The sequence below is a fragment of the Salminus brasiliensis genome, chromosome 9 (genome assembly GCF_030463535.1).
Source record: "Salminus brasiliensis chromosome 9, fSalBra1.hap2, whole genome shotgun sequence".
Classification (NCBI taxonomy): domain Eukaryota; kingdom Metazoa; phylum Chordata; class Actinopteri; order Characiformes; family Bryconidae; genus Salminus; species Salminus brasiliensis.
Window position 1 is genome coordinate 26,624,814 of NC_132886.1, and position 18,468 is coordinate 26,643,281.

Below are 18,468 nucleotides of genomic sequence, written 5' to 3' on the forward strand. Positions count from 1 at the left end.
GTCACAAAGACTGGGAATCAAACCCTCCATCTCCCACATGGTGTAATAGCTCATTGGCAGATAGTGGTGTTATCTGTTGCGCCACACCAACCACCAACCACTAGTTGTCACTTTTGGCGGGTACTACTGACCTTGCTTACCAGGCAACACTGCAACACACCACAAAACCTGCCTGATGTTTTGGAGGTGCTCTGACCCAGTCGTCCAGCCATCACAATTTTGGCCTTGTCAAACTGGCTTCGATTCTTACGCTTGCTTCACTTGCTGCTTAATATATCTATATCCCACTCCTTGATAGGTGTCATTGTAACCAGATAATCAATGTAATTTACCTCACCTGCCAGGAATAGCAACATTTTATGCTTTTTTTAGCTATTTTATGACCATGGATATAATGCAGATCACTATCAAACACAACAGCAGTGTCACTAGCAGTATCAGTTATCTATCAATCTTACAATAACTGCTGAAACTATACCTGTATATCTCAGTAGTATAGGATCTTATAGTATATAACATTATGCAGAATATAGAACAGTATATAGAATGTTACCCAGTGACAGTAATAAAGTATTTCTAATGCAGGCCTGTTGCTTTTCTGCTAATGTGTAATGTTATTCCCACAATTGCACTGCTAACCATCAGTGGATACAGTGTTTTCACGTCAAACATTTTCCAACTGTTTGGTTCATGAGTGAAGACAAACTTTGGTGTAGATACCAGGATACAGTTCAAATAGTGCAGTACTGTAAACAGTGGCAGTGGCTTTGTAATGAAGGACCTGGTATTGTACTGTGAACTGAGGAATTCTTGGATTCTTTGCTAGCAGGGTTATATCCATTGGTCTATGACTTTTATTCCTTGCATATTTAAACAGTAAAATATATATATGTACATATAGTAGTGGTGCCAATTAAAAAGTTTAATGGAGTTAATCACAACAATATTAAGTTAAAGTGCTTACATTTTTGGATGGGATAACAAATAAATGACTAATAAACTGCTTAGAGGAATCTAAGTTTTTTTTTTATAATATCGCATTGTAGTTTGGAGAACTTTAGCCTCGAACATGAGGAAGCTTGGATACAGAAGCTGTAGAGAATAGAGAAAAGCCTCTACAATTTTTTAAGGAAATTAATGGATGATCAGTCATTGGGCTGGATGAAGCTAAGAGCTAAGAGAGGAGCAGCTGTGTGTGTGTGAGAGAGAGATATGAGGCAGAATAGAAAGGTAAGAATATAAGAGTTAGTGATGAGATTTAACCCATATTTTAATATAAATAATTCGTCACTAGGCTCTGAAAAGGGAGTGATCTACGTGAGGAGGTTGGGGTCAAACTTGGTAAGATGATTTGTGTAAAAAAAGATTAATGCATTAAAGCTTGCAGATTAATGGTGTGCAATAATTAATATATATATATATATGTGTGTATATATATATATATATATATATATATATATATATATATATATATATACATAGCTGAAAATAAGGAGACCACTGTTTTACTATTCATAGGCAATGTGTTTAAGGAAATTAAGATTTGCATTGTATTTCATACACCATGGACAACATTTGCTCTAAATTCCAAATAAAAATATTTGCTATTTAGAGCATTTATTTGCAGAAATGGCAACTGCTCAAAATTAGGCAAATAAATTATCATAATAATTATAATGCAAAGAAGTTATTCAAATTTAAACAGCACTAATACTAATATTTGAACTTTGAGAGCATTCAGAAATCACTAGGGTGAAATAACCTTGACTGCCAATCACAGCTTTCATGTCTTGGCAGGCTCTCCTCTAGTCTTTCACATTGCTGTTGGGTAACTTTATGCCATTCATAGTCTGCGAATTCAGGTAACTCAGCTTTGTTTGATGAAATGCCTGGAATAAAGCGGCTGCCGTACACGTAGAGATGCAAATTTAAGAAAGAAAAAAAATGAAGTGGTCACTGAATTTTTATTTCATTTATTTATGTATTTATTTATACATTTAAACTATACAGTTTAGGCACAAACCTTCTCTCAGAGCTCATCTGTCATCTGGCAGCGCGTACCTTTCTATGATGAAGCTTTTAGAGGCAATAAACTCTTCTTAACGCTGTCTGCTTCCATTCACCACCACTGTGAACAGTTCAGTCCTGACTCTATAGGTGTCTCCAGAATGAAGCCTGTCACACCAAAAGCAGCTTATTTCACTATACTGAACGTGACTTACTTTTTTGACATAACCTGATGCTGCTTTAGCCACGTTAACCTCACTCTGTAAACTCTCCAGTGTAAAACATGCAGCCGGGAACACTCGGCACCACATGTCCCAGCTGCGTTTTGTGGTGAGGTGAAAGCTCTGTCGATTTGCTGGCTGTATTGAATGGCAAACTTGAATCCATACTTGTCTTGTTCTTGCTGGAACGAGTTTAATTTGAGGGAATAGCTCTGAAGATACCATCTAAACTCCTTATGACTTCTCCTCACAGAGAGCGACGCCTCCATGCTGCATAATCAATGACATGGCTTAAATGTCCTACACTCACAAACTTGTGGAATTAGATTAAACTCAATTTAATTACGCAAGCATAAAGAGATCCTCATAAACGCCCACCGCTTCACACATACACACACACACCCACACACACGGCAGCTGTTGCCAGCAGAGTGACTGGCACAGGTGGAAGGGTGTTAAGACCCTTTTTTACTTTGTGGAGTCATTTGTGCTTTATTGAGTGAGCAGGGCTGGCAAACACGGCTCCTTTTGTTTCATAGACGGACAGCTGTCTCTCATCCGTGTCTAGTTTCACTGCTAGTGTGTGTGGAGTATGATGGTTGCATAGCGTCTGCCCTGCCCTATCCTGTTCCACAGATTTGCTGCAAATTCGTGGACACACACTAACACACATTTAACCCCTTTCAGCTTCGACCCTAAGGGGGTCACTGTATTACCTAGTGACTAATTGATTGTTTATTTTTTAAGTAAATAAGTACATAAACTGATGCCTATTAAGCAGGAGGAGGCGGTAAGGACATAGCCAAGCGTTTTCAGGTAGCCGTTTTCTCAGTTCGTAATGTCATTAAGAAATGGCATTTAACAGGCATGTTAAATTTGAGGTCTGGAAGGCCAGGAGAACTTTTAGAGAGAACTGCTTGTAGGATTGCTATAAAGAGGAGAAATCCCTGCAACTCCTGTTTAACTGTAAAAGACCCTCAGGAAGATTTAGCAGACTGGTGGTGCACTGTTCTACTGTGCAGCAATGCCTGCGCATTCATCAGAAGATCAGCAGAAGAAAGCCTGTCCTGTGTCCCACTCTAAAGGATAGATGGCCAGATTTATGCTAGACTACATACTAGAAAAATGAACAGCGCAAAGGCCCTTACACCCTAAACATAATATACTTGTGATGATTCACACGTCAGAAGTGTATTTAAAACACGTATATACTTATGAAGTTCTGATTTGTCGGAAGGCAAAGTTTATTCACCCTGGAATTTTGCTATGTTCGCTAATTTTGTGATTTTTGCTTTAGACAATAAGCTTTTCTCACCAATCACAGCTCTCGTTCATTGGCATTTGTATGGTAACAGTGAAAGCTGCTTATTTGCAATAGCAATTTTCTTGGCTGATTCTGATTTCTTTTTTTTTTTTAACATACGATTGGCTGATTTCAGTTTTGTCTGAATTCTTTCTATGAATCATACATCATTTTTACCTAACATTTCATAAATACTATTAAATATAAACACACACATATATATATATAACATCATGTGGTAAATGTGACCGGCACAGAATCGGTTATACAGACTAATCGACCAGTTACAGGTCTGAGCGATTCCGGTTACCCACTGATCGCTGACAGCCAGCCGCGACAGCTACAAGCTCTAATTGAACTCACTGTGTATACTCCTCAAATCACTCCCTCTCCCCTACTGCATGTTCTGCACTTTGCAGGTTGTGAAATAACAGCACCTTCACACAAACAGTACATGGTCTGTCTGATCTGCAGTCATTCAGGGATCGGTTAGACAGCCTTCTATTTGACATGCTGCCACAGTGTAGGGAGTGTGATGCGACTTGAGACGGTGCCGATAAGTCTTTTCTCAGAAAGAGTGAACTCTGCTGGTTGGTGGTGACAGGTGGTGAAAGGAGAATAGAGCCAGCCGTCGTGTCCGGTGTGTAGCGGCCTCAAAAATAGACGTTTAAAAACATCGATAGGGTTTGTTCGTTTCATTCACATCAGATTCTCTCTCCGTTCTCTATAGCGTCCCGGCATGCCGTCAGGTGCAAGGATGCCTCATCAGGGTGCGCCGATGGGACCCCCGGGACCACCGTACGGAGGAAACCCTGGCGTCCGGCCCGGGCTGACCAACCCCACCATGGAGGCGAACCGCAAACGGCCGGCGCCCTCGCAGCAGCAGCAGCAACAGCAGCAGCAATCCGGCCAAAACAGAAACAGGAAGTGAGTATGATGAGCCACGCCCATGACTAGGGGCTGTTGGGGCTGTTAAGGCGGAGGACTTGTTAAGGCGGACTCCCAAACACAATCAAACTAGCAAACTAGTTGAAAGGAGAGACGTTGCTATAGCTACCCGCTCTCGGCTGTAGTCTGACCTGCGGTCTTGAGGCTTCTGCGGAGAGGGCAGCTCAGAGGCTGTTGCCAAGACAACAGACAAGTAAGCCGTTACCATGGCAACAGCCCCAGGCTGTAACTATGGCTGCAGGCGTTGGGCGGCGAAGGCGCATTTGGAAGGCGCTTGTGGTGTCTGCACAGTTGAGCTGGAAGTGAATGTGCAGTTGGACTTGCCATTAGGCCATTAGTGGTCACATGGTCGCAGCCCAAGGTTTAAAAAAGTCCCCAAAAGAGACAGACTGGATGCCCATGCAGGTGACAGATGCAGTACAAACATCCAGTGCCATTCACACACATGGCTGCAGCTTGCATGGCTCGGTCTTGTTAGAGCTCTTCTTGTTTTGCTGGGCAAAACCCAACTGGAAATGTGTGAGTTTTTTTAGGGAGCCCTGAAGTACAAATGCACACACGCACACGGCTTGTCTAGTCCCTGGAGAGACGTATGGAGAATATGCCAATAGAATAGGACTCTCTGGAACTGATAATCATTAACCTGTTGGCACCCTGCCTAATGCCAGTCGTGGGTTAGAAGGGTATAAAGCCCACCAGCATTGAGCAGTGGAGCAGTGGGACTGTGTTCTCTGGAATGATGGATGGTGCTCCATCCAATACTTCTAGGATGAGCTGGGGATGAGGTGGGGTGGTGATCATCCAACATTCTGACCTCACTAACGCTCTTTTTGCTAAATGCAATCAGGTCCTCACAGTAATGCTCCACAATTTAGTAGAAAGCCTTTCTACAAGCATTTCCTGGACAGTAGAGACAGTTACTCCCACAAAAGCAGGATAACATTTTTTTTAACATCATTGGATGAAACCAGGAATGAACAGGTGTCCCAATACTTATTAATTTTCATATAGTGTATATAAACAGTAGACACACAGTACTGTGCATAGTGTATGACCCCTAAGCACGTAAAAATATAATATATATACTTATATATATATATAATATATAATATATACTTTAAAAATATTTATGTAGACGCTCTTGCTTGTAAAAATACCATATCACATCATAAAAAACACTAGACTTTACTGAGCACATAAACCCTTGCTTCCTTGAGCTTCATTCAGATTTACACAGGTGCCTAAAACTAAAAGCACTATACATCTAAATTACCACAAAATATTGACATAAAGACATTTCATTTGTGGGTTACATGCATAAAACAGTAAAATGTGAAGGCTGCCCTTAAACAGAAAGCTGAACAGGCATGACCCTCCCCCTCCAAATATCCCCCCTCATGATAAATAATGAACATTATGGATGAGAGTAAAAGCATACGATAGTAGTGTGCTGGGAAGAGCTTTGTGAATTCCGTTGCATCAAGACATTTGGAGCCTATTATATCTCAGAATTAAAAGCCCCCCTTACACTTCCACATCTAATGAAAAGTGATGGCTGGTGGAGATGAGGAAGACCTGCTGGTAATGTGTTCAGTCGTTTTAAGGTGTTCTTCGTCTCTCGTCTGTCAGTCTTACCCTCCTCACAGGCTGCTGTAGCAGTGTGTGCTGGACAGTTCACAGTGTCTTACAGTCGTGTCCTTCAGTGCTTTGTATGACAGCAGTTAAAACAATGCATTGATTCGAATTGGCCTTCCTGAAAAGCCAGCAGTGATTCGTTAAATATTTGCATGAATCCATATTTTAAAAAATTTGCCTGCTGGCTCATCCTACTGTAACAAACAGCATCGAATTTCTGCCACATATTTTTAATGTTGTAGCTTTGGGCGCTCAGAGTGGCTCAGCGGTCTAGTGCACTACCACTATGGCCCTGAAGAGTTCCAGTCCCATTTGCCATCGGTAGCCAGAGTCGAAGAGAGCACAACAGGCCGTGCTCTCTCCCCTTATTGCTCTTGAAGTGATGCTGGCCTGCACAGGCATCTGTTAGCTGGTGTAATGGCGCTGGGAACCTGTTGTTTTCCTCAGAGCGATGCCACATCAGCAACAGATGGAAAAGAAGCGATGGGTGACTTAGCATGTATCAGAGGAGACACAGTCCTTACCCTTTTAGTGCCGGGAACATTTCTAGTGCTAGGGAGGAGCAAAAAAAAAAGGGCCAAAAAATATTACATAATATTTTATATTCATATTTATAAAATTATTTTTTTATTTCTTTAAATATTTTTTTTATTGAAAAGCTCTTGCTTGCTTAAATAATACAATAATACAATAATACACATGAAAAGATTCCTCTGTTACTGCTGCTCATGGACTAATCCTGTATCATGGCTAATTGTAAACTTTTGCTCACAGTCAGCAAATGGATCAGTCATTTATTCTAGCCCGTCTACACTCTGCAGTGGCTGCCGTTTGATCACATATCCATATTCTCTCTTACCTCTCTCTTTCCGTCTCTGTCTCTCTGTCTCTGTTTTGCTTTCTCTCTTTCTCGCTCTCCTCCCTTGGTTCGATTGATCCACCCACACTCACTTGCTCTCTTGACCTTGTCAGATACTGTAGTGTAATGTTATCTTGCATTAGTAGTGTCTGTACCAGCTCGCTCTGCTCGCGGGCAATCAATGACCACAAAGGGTGTGTGCTGAAGTGTGTAAGTGTGCACACTGTTGTTGTGTCTGTTATACTAAAGAAATGGTTCACAAGAGAGAAAAAACTACAGAGGCTGTCTACACACTTTGTGTGAAAGTTGTTAGCTGCCCCCTGGTGACTGATCCTGATGACCCAAGGTTGAGGTGAGGGTGGATGAAAGGAAGCTCAGGTTTACTGTTTTAAGGTAATTACAGTGATGATATTAGAGCCATACCAATATAAATGTTTCCGGATATATATATATATATATATATATATATATATACACAACAACTTTTCTGGAAGATTTTGAAACAAATGCTGAATGGGCAGATGTCCCAATACTTATTCATTATCTAGTGTACATATATACAGTACTGTGCATAGGTTATAGACCCCTAAGCACATCATAAATAATATTAGACTCCCATTAGGAGAGCTTTGGAGATGTATTAATGAACACAGCAGTATAAAACCACGACTTTCTGTATAAATATAATTTGTATTCATTTTAATATTAGGGCTTAAATAAACACTTACTGTCCAGATAAGGAGCTTTATAATTTACAGGAGCTACAATAATTTACTTAATTTAATGCTATACATCTAAATTACTACAAAATGCAAACTTTTATTAAGGTAAATGGAAATGTATATTTTATATAGTTTGAAAATTAAAAGGTTTAATTGATTTATTTGTTTATTAAATAAGTTAATTATGTATCAAACTTATCACATGATCATTTTTAACCTCTCTTTTTTGTTACTGTGCTTTTAAGATTGCAATATGCAAATGAGCGTTGTTCTGATTGGCTGACCTGTGCTGTGACTTATTCCAAAAGCACTCCAGGGTCAAACACAACTAGTCTAACTTTAGACTAGTTGGGCAGAGCTAAGCTGCGTCATAGGCGAATATGTGTGAATACAGTTTTTTGACACTATAGTTTAAACTACATACTGTATCACTCTTTCAGTAAATATATATATAATATATAAGTATGATATAATATGTTGAATTGTGCTTAATATGGCGATGGAAATGACCAAGAAACTAACTAGGTATATAAAAAGTCAGCTGAATTTACTTATTAGAAGTATTGCATCTTTGGACATCCTGTTTAACCCTTAAAAAGGACTGCCAGTGGGCAGACTGTGTTACTAGACACTTCTAGTTACATTACTTCTAGTCCCTAGTACTATAATATGTACTGAGTAATACACCCTAGTGTGTAATAAGCCCTGGGGTGTTAAGGGGTTGAATTAAGTAAATGAACAGTAATTGTGTATTATAGTGTGCATCAGTGTGTCTCTGTGCACTCAGAACATCAACAACACCCGTCGCTTGAACAGGGGGTTCTCATGTCTGTCAGCCGTGTATTATCAGTAAAGCTGCTGTTCTATTCGATTTCCTTTCGTTCAGAAGTTTGGAGTTCTCCTCGGTTGGAGAATTCCTTAGTCTTTGGTGTTTTAATCATCTCCATCAGCCATAAAAAGACTAAAGCCCTGAGCACGTTCACAGACATTCACAAGAAGATGTTTACACCTCAGTACCCTCTAATGAAAGACCCTTCAAATCCCGTCGACTCGTAGGAAGCCTGTGGGATTTCCCGGAGCCAGTGAGATGCCAGGGAGGCAGATGGACATGAGAGAGGCCCAATCAGATCCCACGCTTGGATCAAAGTAGGAGTTTATTGTGCTGCATGACAGATTTTCATGCATTTCTTTGAACCCCTTCCCCCCACGCACCCCCCCCCCATCCCCCACTGTCCCTCTGACCCCTGCACAACCCCTGAAGTGTGTTTCATGCCAAACTAGCCTGGGTGTCCCTTAACAAGCATTTTGCACCACACCCCTACACACTGCCTTCAGTGTTAATTAAGATCAGCACTCATGAATATTCATACAACTAATTTTAAACTCGAAACAATCAAACTATTCAACAACGACCGCGTTGAAGGATCTGTAACTATATACGATTGATGTTTCTGCACTAGTTTTCCTGTGTCACAGACTGTTTACGCATGGATGTGCATGACATATACTGCTGCATGGCATGATGGCAGATGTAGTTTCTGGTAGATATGGACTAAATTAAATGCAGGCTGCAAGATGGGGTTCACCATGGGAGTCACTTTCAATCATTTGAGAGCACTTTAAATGACTAAATTATTTTATTCATAACTTATTTTATTAATTTACATAACGTATTTATAATAACAGATTATTTTGAGTGACTTCTGGTCTCTTTAAATAATCTCAGATTATTTTATGTGATTGCAGATCACTTCAATTTAAAATCATATTTTTATATTTTTTTTATATCTTAATTTCAGTTTACTTTGTTTTTTACTTTAATTTACTTCAGTTTTTACTTTAATTTACTTCAGATTATTTTAGACTACTTTAAAGTATTTTAAATTACATCCGATTTTTAATTACTTAATTTTAGTTTAATTTACTTCAGATTATTTTATGTTACTTCAGAGTATTTTAAATTACTTTATTTTATTTTAACTTACTTAAGATCACTTTACATACCTTTATATTATTTGAAATTACTTTTTATTTTAATTACTTAGAATTTACTTCAGATTATTTTCAATTACTTCAGATTATTTTCAAATATTTTACCTTATTTTAAATTTTTTATTTCAGTTTACTTAAGATCACTTTAAATACCTTCATATCATTTTAAATGACTTAATTTTAGTTTAATTTACTTCAGATTCTTTTTAATTACTTCAGATTCTTTTTATTGACCAGATTATTTTCATTGACTTCAGATCACTTGAAATAACTTCAGATTAATTTAAATGGCTTCATATTATTTTAAACAACTCAATTATTTTCAGTGACGTCTGATCAGTTTAAATGCCTTCTGGCCTTTTGCTCAGTGCTTCCCTGTTGCACCTGTTGAGGTAGACGGTGTGCTATGATGTTTTGGTTCAAGGAAAGGAGATTTTAGGGATGGTCAACCCGATTGTCAGCTTTGGCCGTGGCTGTGCAATATTTTTAATCTTTTTATTCTCTAGTTTGTACGTTTTAAATGCTAGAAAATGAGTCAAAAGTTCCCTAGCAACGGAAATGAAAATGGAAGTTTTCTTGGTTTCACAAAATGAACAAAATAGCAGATCTATTCTAATGAGTAAGCACTCGATGCAGCATGATTAAACTGGGCCTGCATTTTTACTTTTAGTAAAACTGATTTACTTTGATTAGATCATGTGAAAGCCTTGATTCATTCAATCATCCAAAGGACATCTGTGACTGGGCAGGATGCTCGCAGCAGACAGTACAGACTTGAAGTATTAGTAGCTGTAGGGATGTCTATGGCTCCGGAAATATGTCTGCACTGATGCCGTAACCGAGGAAACTAAATTCACCAAGCAGGAAGTCAGAGATGTCGGTTGAACGGTGGAGTTTGAAAAATGAAAAAAAAAAGAAGCAGAAGCACCTGATTCCTCTTGTTTAACCGTCTGGACTCACTCTTCAAACAGCTGATTAGTTAGAAGAGGCGGCCGAGCTCCTCCTGCTTGTGTGGATGAAATGAAAGCCTGCAGCTGCAAAGGCCTTTTGTAGATTAGATTGGACACCCCTGAATTAGAGGCTGTCAAATTGCGTGACCATTTTTATGGCATTTTTGGTGATCGGATAGTGGGAATACAGCCAAAACGAATTAAGATCGGATTTTGATCGGATCACTCAATCACATTTGACACCAAAGTAAATGGAATGCTTTTTTTCCCCTAAATCTGCAATTACACACGGCCTAGCACTCTGAAAATGTACTGCTGTGACTATATTAAGTCATACAACACATGATTATTCTATTATGATTCAGAATATTTAAGAATATTTTGCACATCAGAGCAGTTTAACAGTACAGATGGTTTGGTAACTTTTATCAATAATTTATAAATAGTTCTGACCAGAGGTTGACGGGTCGGGTCCCCCTTGTGAGTCTTGGTTCTTCCCAAGGTTTCTTCCTCCAGCTCTGAGGGTGTTTTTCCTTGCCCCTGTCGCCGCTTGCTTGCTCACTGGGGGTCTTAGGTTTTCTTATCTTTTTACTAATTACTGATTCTGTAAAGCTGCTTTGTGACAAACCCAGTTGTAAAAAGCACTATACAAATAAATCTGACTTGATTTGATACTTAATGTCCACAAAGTTTCATCTGTTTGTAGTGCAATTAAGAATTAAGGCCTATGACAGAAATGCAAATTCACTTTACACTGGTGTTTAGTGTGGTTGAGATCCATCTCCATTCGACCGATATCTCCCTAAGAAAAGTCCTGCCAGAAAGTCAACGTCGGACTTGTGATGTGTTTTATAAAGTGCAGATTTGTTCACAGCTCTGCTCTTGTAATGATGGATCCCACTGTCCCTGTAAACTGAACAAACCCCAAATAATTTGAAGACGAACTAATCAGAATTTGGAAAGTAAGGCTCAGTGTAGCTTTGTTGGGCTGTGTTCTCACCTGGATCTTCATGCATTAGGTGAAATCAGACTGTGGCCTAAACTCCAAAAAGGCATGTTAATGCCAGTTTGGACGTCTGTGTATGAGAAGTAGGCAGTTAGCTGAAGAGAACCGGGGGAACAATAGCCGTTCCCAATCAGACAACTGTCAGGAGCAGGACACGGAGGATTCTCAGCGGCTTTGGTGAAAAGAGCTTCATGTTGAAAGAAGAGTAAAACACACAGACCTCACACCTAAAGCCCACCTGCAGTCTCGAGTCTAGGCTCTGCTTTGGAGCCGTTTGCCAGGTTCCCTGGTGTGAAGCCGTGGGTGCCACTCTACTACCCGTCTCCATGCCCATATTGGCGGGCACCATCTGGGCTGGCATCACTAAAACACACACACACATACACACACACACACACACACATACACTCACTCACTCACACTCACTCACTCGCGCGCCGCCGGCATTCTTGCATCCTGGACCAGCCCCAGAATTTTAGCAGATGTCCCGGGTGCTACACTATCGGTCTCCATAGTAACATCTCATTTTTTTTCTCTCTCTCATTCTGTCTTTCTCTCTGTCGCTCCTTTTTCTCCCTCTTTTCTGCAGCACCAAGAGGAGGAAAATGGCTGATAAGATTCTTCCACAAAGGGTGAGTGGGAACAGTGACGTTCTTTTTGGTTATTTGGGTGTTTGTGTGTTTACGTGTGTGTGTGTGTGTGTGTGTGACCACATGTGCTTGATGTGTATGATTTTGAACATGGCCTTTTTTAGAGAAACAAATGGGAGATAAGTGATGTGATCTGGGCGCTTCCCAAGACCGGGAAGGAGACAAGCGAGAGAGAGGGAGAGAGGGAAAGAGCGAGAGCGGGCTTCGGAAGGCTCCTCGTACATTTGGGTCACGTTTTTCAATCAGCGGTCAAACTTAGTAGGGACGGTGTGTTCTGGCGGTGATATTTGTATTCAGAGAGGAGCGTGTGACGCTTCCACAGGTGTGTGTAGCTGTAACCCAAATAACAGGACGAAGGCACCGAGTCCCAGGACTGGCTGCAGGTGTTTGGAAAGGCAGTAGTGGGTGGTGGAGTCTTGAGTTAATGGGATTCGGAATGGAAGATGGATCACTGTGTATCACTGAGGCACGTGTGTGGTACATGTTAATGTATATGGATGAATCGTTTCATATTCCATTTTTATATTTTTCTACCTTATTTGAACACAGCAGCTGCTTCTTTACATCGTGTGAATATTCCATCATGAATGGACCAACGGAAAGGCTCCGGAATTGCTCGGAATAAAATCCATTTCCTATTAAAAGTTCCCATCTCCTGTAGAGTTTGCATTTTGGAGATTTTTATATTTGTCAAGTTGACCAATAGAAATGGTCCTAAATAAGATACTTGTTATATTGTCATACGCTGCAGTTCAGCATGACCTTTGCTGCTTTCCTATGTAAAATTCCCAATTTTTGGATTCCAGATTTCGAGATATTGACGCTTTTAATTCCAGCTCTTCACTCGTGGTACCTTTTTGACTCGGTTTACCCCTTTGTTGTTGTAAGGAGTTTGTGGGACATGAGATCCAATAAGCTGTGTGTTTGTGTGTGTGGGGCTTTTAAAGATAGAATGCAGGGGTCATGGGTATGTGTCTTAGTCATTTGAGTGAGCAGTGGGTGTGTTATCAGACATGTGTAGATATGGCCGAGGCACAGACGCCGGTCGCATTACTCACAGGCTGAACACGTCTACAGCACACTCCATCGTCCTGAGAGAGAGAGAGAGAGGGAGAGAGAGAGACTGGTGCAGTGTCGGAATCTATGGAGTTTGTGCCCATTATAGAGGGAAGCTTTTTGGCACACACATCGCCCAACCATCTGTGTGTGTGCATGATAATGTGGCACTGGAGGGGTTGCTGTGGATTCTTGGCAGATAGCATGCACACACTCTCGCTCGCACACACACACACACACACACACACACACACACACACACAAAGCACTTTTAAACATTCACTGCAGTGAATGGTGGAGAGGTCATTTAAATCTCAGACAGACAGACAGAGTGAATAGGCATGGATACAGACGGATAAGAGCTTTTGAACGAACACACACACACACACACACACACACACCCAACACGGGCCATGCACCATTATGGGCAGCGGTGGCTTGGTGGTTTGAGTGCTGGGTTATTGATTTCAAGTTTGTGGGTTCAATACCTGGGTCCACTAAGCTGCCACTGTCGGGCCCTTGTGCAAAACCCTTAACCCTCTCTGATCCAGGGGTGCCGTAGCCAGCTTTCCATGCTGGGATAAGCGAAGGGAAGCGGTTGGTCGGACTATACAAGTAGAAGACAATAGTCTGTGTTGTTGAGGGCTTTTTAGATAAGAAGGTTAAGTGTCAGTTAAGTGGTATTTAGCAGGTTATTAGGTTTACATCGGACAAGGCACAAGAAAGTGTCCAGTCATCTGCTTAGAGGTAGCTGGGTAGACTATTCTTCTGCTCTCATCTCTTCCCAAGTAAATTGCTGCAAACGCATTCTGTGAAAAGACTATTAGGTTGTTTTAGTGACAGTGGAGTCCCCTTTTTAAAATAATGTCTGTATCACTGAAAAGAGAAGATAAGTAAACAAAGTGGTTTGATGGTTTCAGTGGTTTCAGAGTGGCTTGGTGTGAAAGGCATATTTTAGTATTTTTAACTGTAGAGTCAAACTGTTCTCAGCAGTAGTGAAGAGAACCAGACGTCTCATAAGTGTAATGCCTAAAACAAGCTCAAGCACTAAGGTATTACATTAAATGGTTATAAATATGTCACCTAAAGCCTGAGCCACAATTTAACACTGTCTAACTTTTTGCTCTCATGACAGAGAGGTACTGTATGTACATTCAATTACAGCTGGTGGTTTTGGATAATTATTAAAAATGACTATATTTATGTTGTAGACACACCGAGGTCTGTTTCCCATCAGGCAAATACCTCCACAATGGCAACTTTACAGAGACTGAAAAGACATTCTTAACCTTTAATGGAAGTCAGTGTACAAAGATTGTATTGCAAGTCATATTGGAGCATTTCTATTAGTCCTTTTACCATGAAATATGACGAATGCTAGATTCAGACTATGCCAAAATTTGAAAAACCAAATGGGCCAAAACGCCCTTCCACTATGGCCCGAGCTTTGTCATCAGCGTCCGGAGTCCGCGAGAGCACAATCGGCCGTGGGTTACTCTTAAAGTGATCTTGGCTAGCGTAGGCGTCTGTTAGCTGGTGTGGTGTGGAGCTGGTACCTGGCCCTTACCTCTGAGCATATACTCCAGGCTGGCTTTGCGTGCATCATGTCAAATCCTTACCGTCCAAGTGTCGGGAGCATTGCTAGTGCTAGTGGGAGCTATGAAGGGGTGGGTCAATTGGCAGTGCCAGATAGTGGGAGAAAAAGGGGGACATTTCCAGCTTGATGATGTCTTCCTATAGTGAACCATTTCACATGAAACCCCCCTAAAGACTTTGTTTACATTTGCTTACATTTGCAAAATCGAGTGGGTTTACATTTTGCTCATGATAATAATTCTCCCCCTTCTTCCCTCAGATCCGTGAGCTGGTCCCTGAGTCTCAGGCTTATATGGACCTGCTGGCATTCGAGCGCAAACTGGACCAAACCATTATGCGCAAGCGGGTGGACATCCAAGAGGCACTGAAACGACCCATGAAGGTTTATTAACACTGGGCATGCATTATGTATTCATCCTGCTGTTTCTTGGTTTATGCAGAAAAAAAGAAACTTTTCATAAGGGGTCTGAGAGTAGATTTCTGTGAAGTTGTGAAGTTGAATGATATTTCTATGCTAGGATCCATTAGGAAAGAATGGGCCTATAATATCAGGAGAGAAGGGACAGGAGGGAATATTCCTGGGTTCAAGATTACATGGAGACATAGTATTATTATTTTTTGCTTGCAGCAAAAACGCAAACTACGACTCTACATCTCCAACACCTTCAACCCAGCCAAGGCTGATGCTGACGACTCCGATGGCAGCATTGCTTCCTGGGAGCTACGGGTGGAGGGAAAGTTACTGGACGACGTGAGTCAGCTTATGCATGCAGCATATACAAACGCACTCCCTCACACTCTCATCAGATGGAGTACAGATGTACAGATGTATGCACAGGTTTGGGCACCCTGGGGAAGACACAAGCATTGTTAAAACCTTTAGTGCCTTTTTTTTACGGGGTAGTCGTGGCTCAGCAGTTAGAGCACTGTGTTATTTAGATGACAGGTTGTGGGTTCGATACCTGGGGCTCGGCAAACTGCCGCTGTTGAGCCCTTGACTCTCTCTGCTGACCGGGCACTGCAGCGAATGCATCCTACCGCTCCGGACACACTCACTGTCCACTGTGTGTGTTCACTGCACGGATGGGCTAAGGTGAATGGTGAAACAGTCACATGCACATCTATGCAGTATCTGAATCAATGCAAGATGATTAATAAAACCTATAGTATCAGAATTGTCTATTATACAACACACAAGCAGGACAGATGTTAGTTTAACCCTTTTTAACAACTAAACACCTATAAATTGAACTCTCTTATGGAACACAGTGATTTTTTTACCATCCAAAGTACCATGAATAGATAGTGAATTGGCTATTTAGTGCTTTTCAGTGTGATTAGTGATGAGTAGAACCTCACTTTAAAACATTGAATCCTTCCTGCTGTATTAGTGACTTATTAATTTAGTACACACACATATAATCACATAAGCCAGTAAACTTGTCATTATCTAGAACCCACATGAATTAAAATGCTGCCAATTACACAATAATAACATGTAAATGTAGGTAATAATTCATGCTTAATAATTTGTATAACAGGTTCTAAACAAAGTGTTTTATGTGCATTATTGGAACTAACAACGCACTGATCTTTATTATGATCTTTAATCATGTCGTTCAATTGTGTCATTTTCTACTTTTCAATTGCTTAATTTAACATATTGAATAAAACTGATTTTTTTTGCAATATGTTATGTTCCGCAAATCAGTAGAACCTGTGCTCCACAATGTGCACAACTCTGCTATAGCTTAAGTCTCGTTAACCATATAAGCTTATTTTACAGTTTATTTTGTTCTTAGGATCTTCTTGCCAGACCTCTATGTATCTTAAAAGTCCAGACACTCTTTTGTTGTTTTTATATGTAACTGTTCAGAACTGCTAGTTGCTGAGAAGTAAACAAATTAGTTACTACTGAAGCTCCTCAGACCCCCGTTCCAGCCCTCACTCCAACCAGAGCCGGTGGGGCCCGAAAGAGCCCAGATTTGCGGACCCTGTGCCTTTGTCAGAGTGACCTCATAGTCGCTGAATGGCAGCTATGTGTGTTTTACAGTGGTGAGGTTAAAATTACTCACGTAGGCTCCAAGTTTCCGCCACAGTAGTGTGCCCCACTTACCAATGAGGTCACTTGTCCGCTGCCGTGCAAACATTAACATTCTTTGACTCCTTCGACTTTCTCCACCCTTCTTCTCCTTTGAGGGTCTGATGCCCCCTTTCACCGAGCCTGCGCTTTAGACCCACATGGAGAATGCGCTCCTGAAACCTGCTCCGACTGTGGAAAAGACAACATGGAGAACATTCCCCATAAGCATTCTCTGAAAGTTCAAAAGGACTCGCTCCACTTTCAGCCATAAACAGCCGTAGTGTTTAGTCTCTGGATACGATCACGGTATGTTTGGCCAGTGATTAGCTCCAGCGGTTGCTTGTTTTGCTTGGATAAGAGCGAGGCTAAGAGTGAATGGTTTACCAAAGCAGTAGTAGCCAGCAGTCCTAACCAAAGCCTGAACGTCTGGCCAAGTGCAGCTTAAGCATATGCTCCGTAACCACCCAAATGGAAACAGTAGTCACCGTTGACAGTTTTATACATTAGCGCCATGCTTTGGTCTGCATTCCATGATCTTCCATAGGCCAGTACTCCAAGCCTAAGCGAGCCAGTTCAGTTTTGAAGAAGCCTGGAGTTTCAGGAATTTTTTTAAACGCTGAATTTTCTAAAGTAGAGTTTCAGCAAATGAGAGGTTCCAGTTACAGATGAAAACACCCATGAACTTTTTTTTTTATTATTTGTTCTCTTCTTCTTCCTACTTGTGTTTCTCAGCCAGGGAAGGTGAAAAGGAAGTTTTCCTCGTTTTTTAAAAGCCTGGTCATTGAGCTGGACAAAGACCTGTACGGACCAGACAACCACCTAGTGGAGGTGAGCATCCCCTACCACTGTACGAACCTGGTGGGTCCAGGTCATCTCCTAGTGGATCCCACATGTAAAGGTTATATTATAATGTACCTCCATTCTCATCAACATGTTTGTTCTGAACAAATCTCTCACCACAGGTTTCACATGTGCTCTCACTAGGGATGGGCAGTTTGAGCTTATTTACTATATGAATAAATTCCCATTTTTAAACAGATTTTGAATATATGAATATATAATACAGAAGATTTCATGTTTAATGTATTGTGGGTAGCTGTATATAAATTTAAGAGTTGATCTTTACTTTATCCATTGATTGGTTTTTAGGCATAAGTTTAATTGGCCTAAAGAACGATTCCTCTCATTTGAAAAAAAATCGCAAATTATTATTTGCAATATTTCCATTTCCAGCTTCATTTAGATGGCAGCATTTAGAGTAATGTGAAACACTTTGGATCAGATTCATAAAATGCACTGCCAGATTTACCATAATTGTCCTGGTAAGAAGCTGAAATTGATTTAATATAGGTTTTGAATCAAGTCATCAACACAGCACATCCATACAGTTTGTGCTACATCCTGGGATTTTACTTTAACACTTCTGTCTGGTCATCGCTT

At 40.7% G+C, this 18,468-nt stretch overlaps 1 protein-coding gene across 4 annotated transcripts in view; it reads left to right on the forward strand.

The window, feature by feature from the left end:
• The window catches only part of smarcd3b (SWI/SNF related BAF chromatin remodeling complex subunit D3b), a 43,887-nt gene that overhangs the window by 11,829 nt on the left and 13,590 nt on the right, over window positions 1-18,468 (forward strand). For 2 of the 4 annotated variants that reach the window (XM_072688058.1, XM_072688059.1), the window contains exons 2-7: window positions 4,262-4,458; window positions 8,752-8,841; window positions 12,233-12,275; window positions 15,205-15,327; window positions 15,574-15,696; window positions 17,761-17,856. In XM_072688058.1, the coding sequence (XP_072544159.1) occupies window positions 4,262-4,458; window positions 8,752-8,841; window positions 12,233-12,275; window positions 15,205-15,327; window positions 15,574-15,696; window positions 17,761-17,856 (672 nt within the window). The remainder of the gene's footprint in view (window positions 1-4,261; window positions 4,459-8,751; window positions 8,842-12,232; window positions 12,276-15,204; window positions 15,328-15,573; window positions 15,697-17,760; window positions 17,857-18,468) is intronic. The other 2 variants (XM_072688060.1, XM_072688061.1) reach the window with 1 other exon arrangement.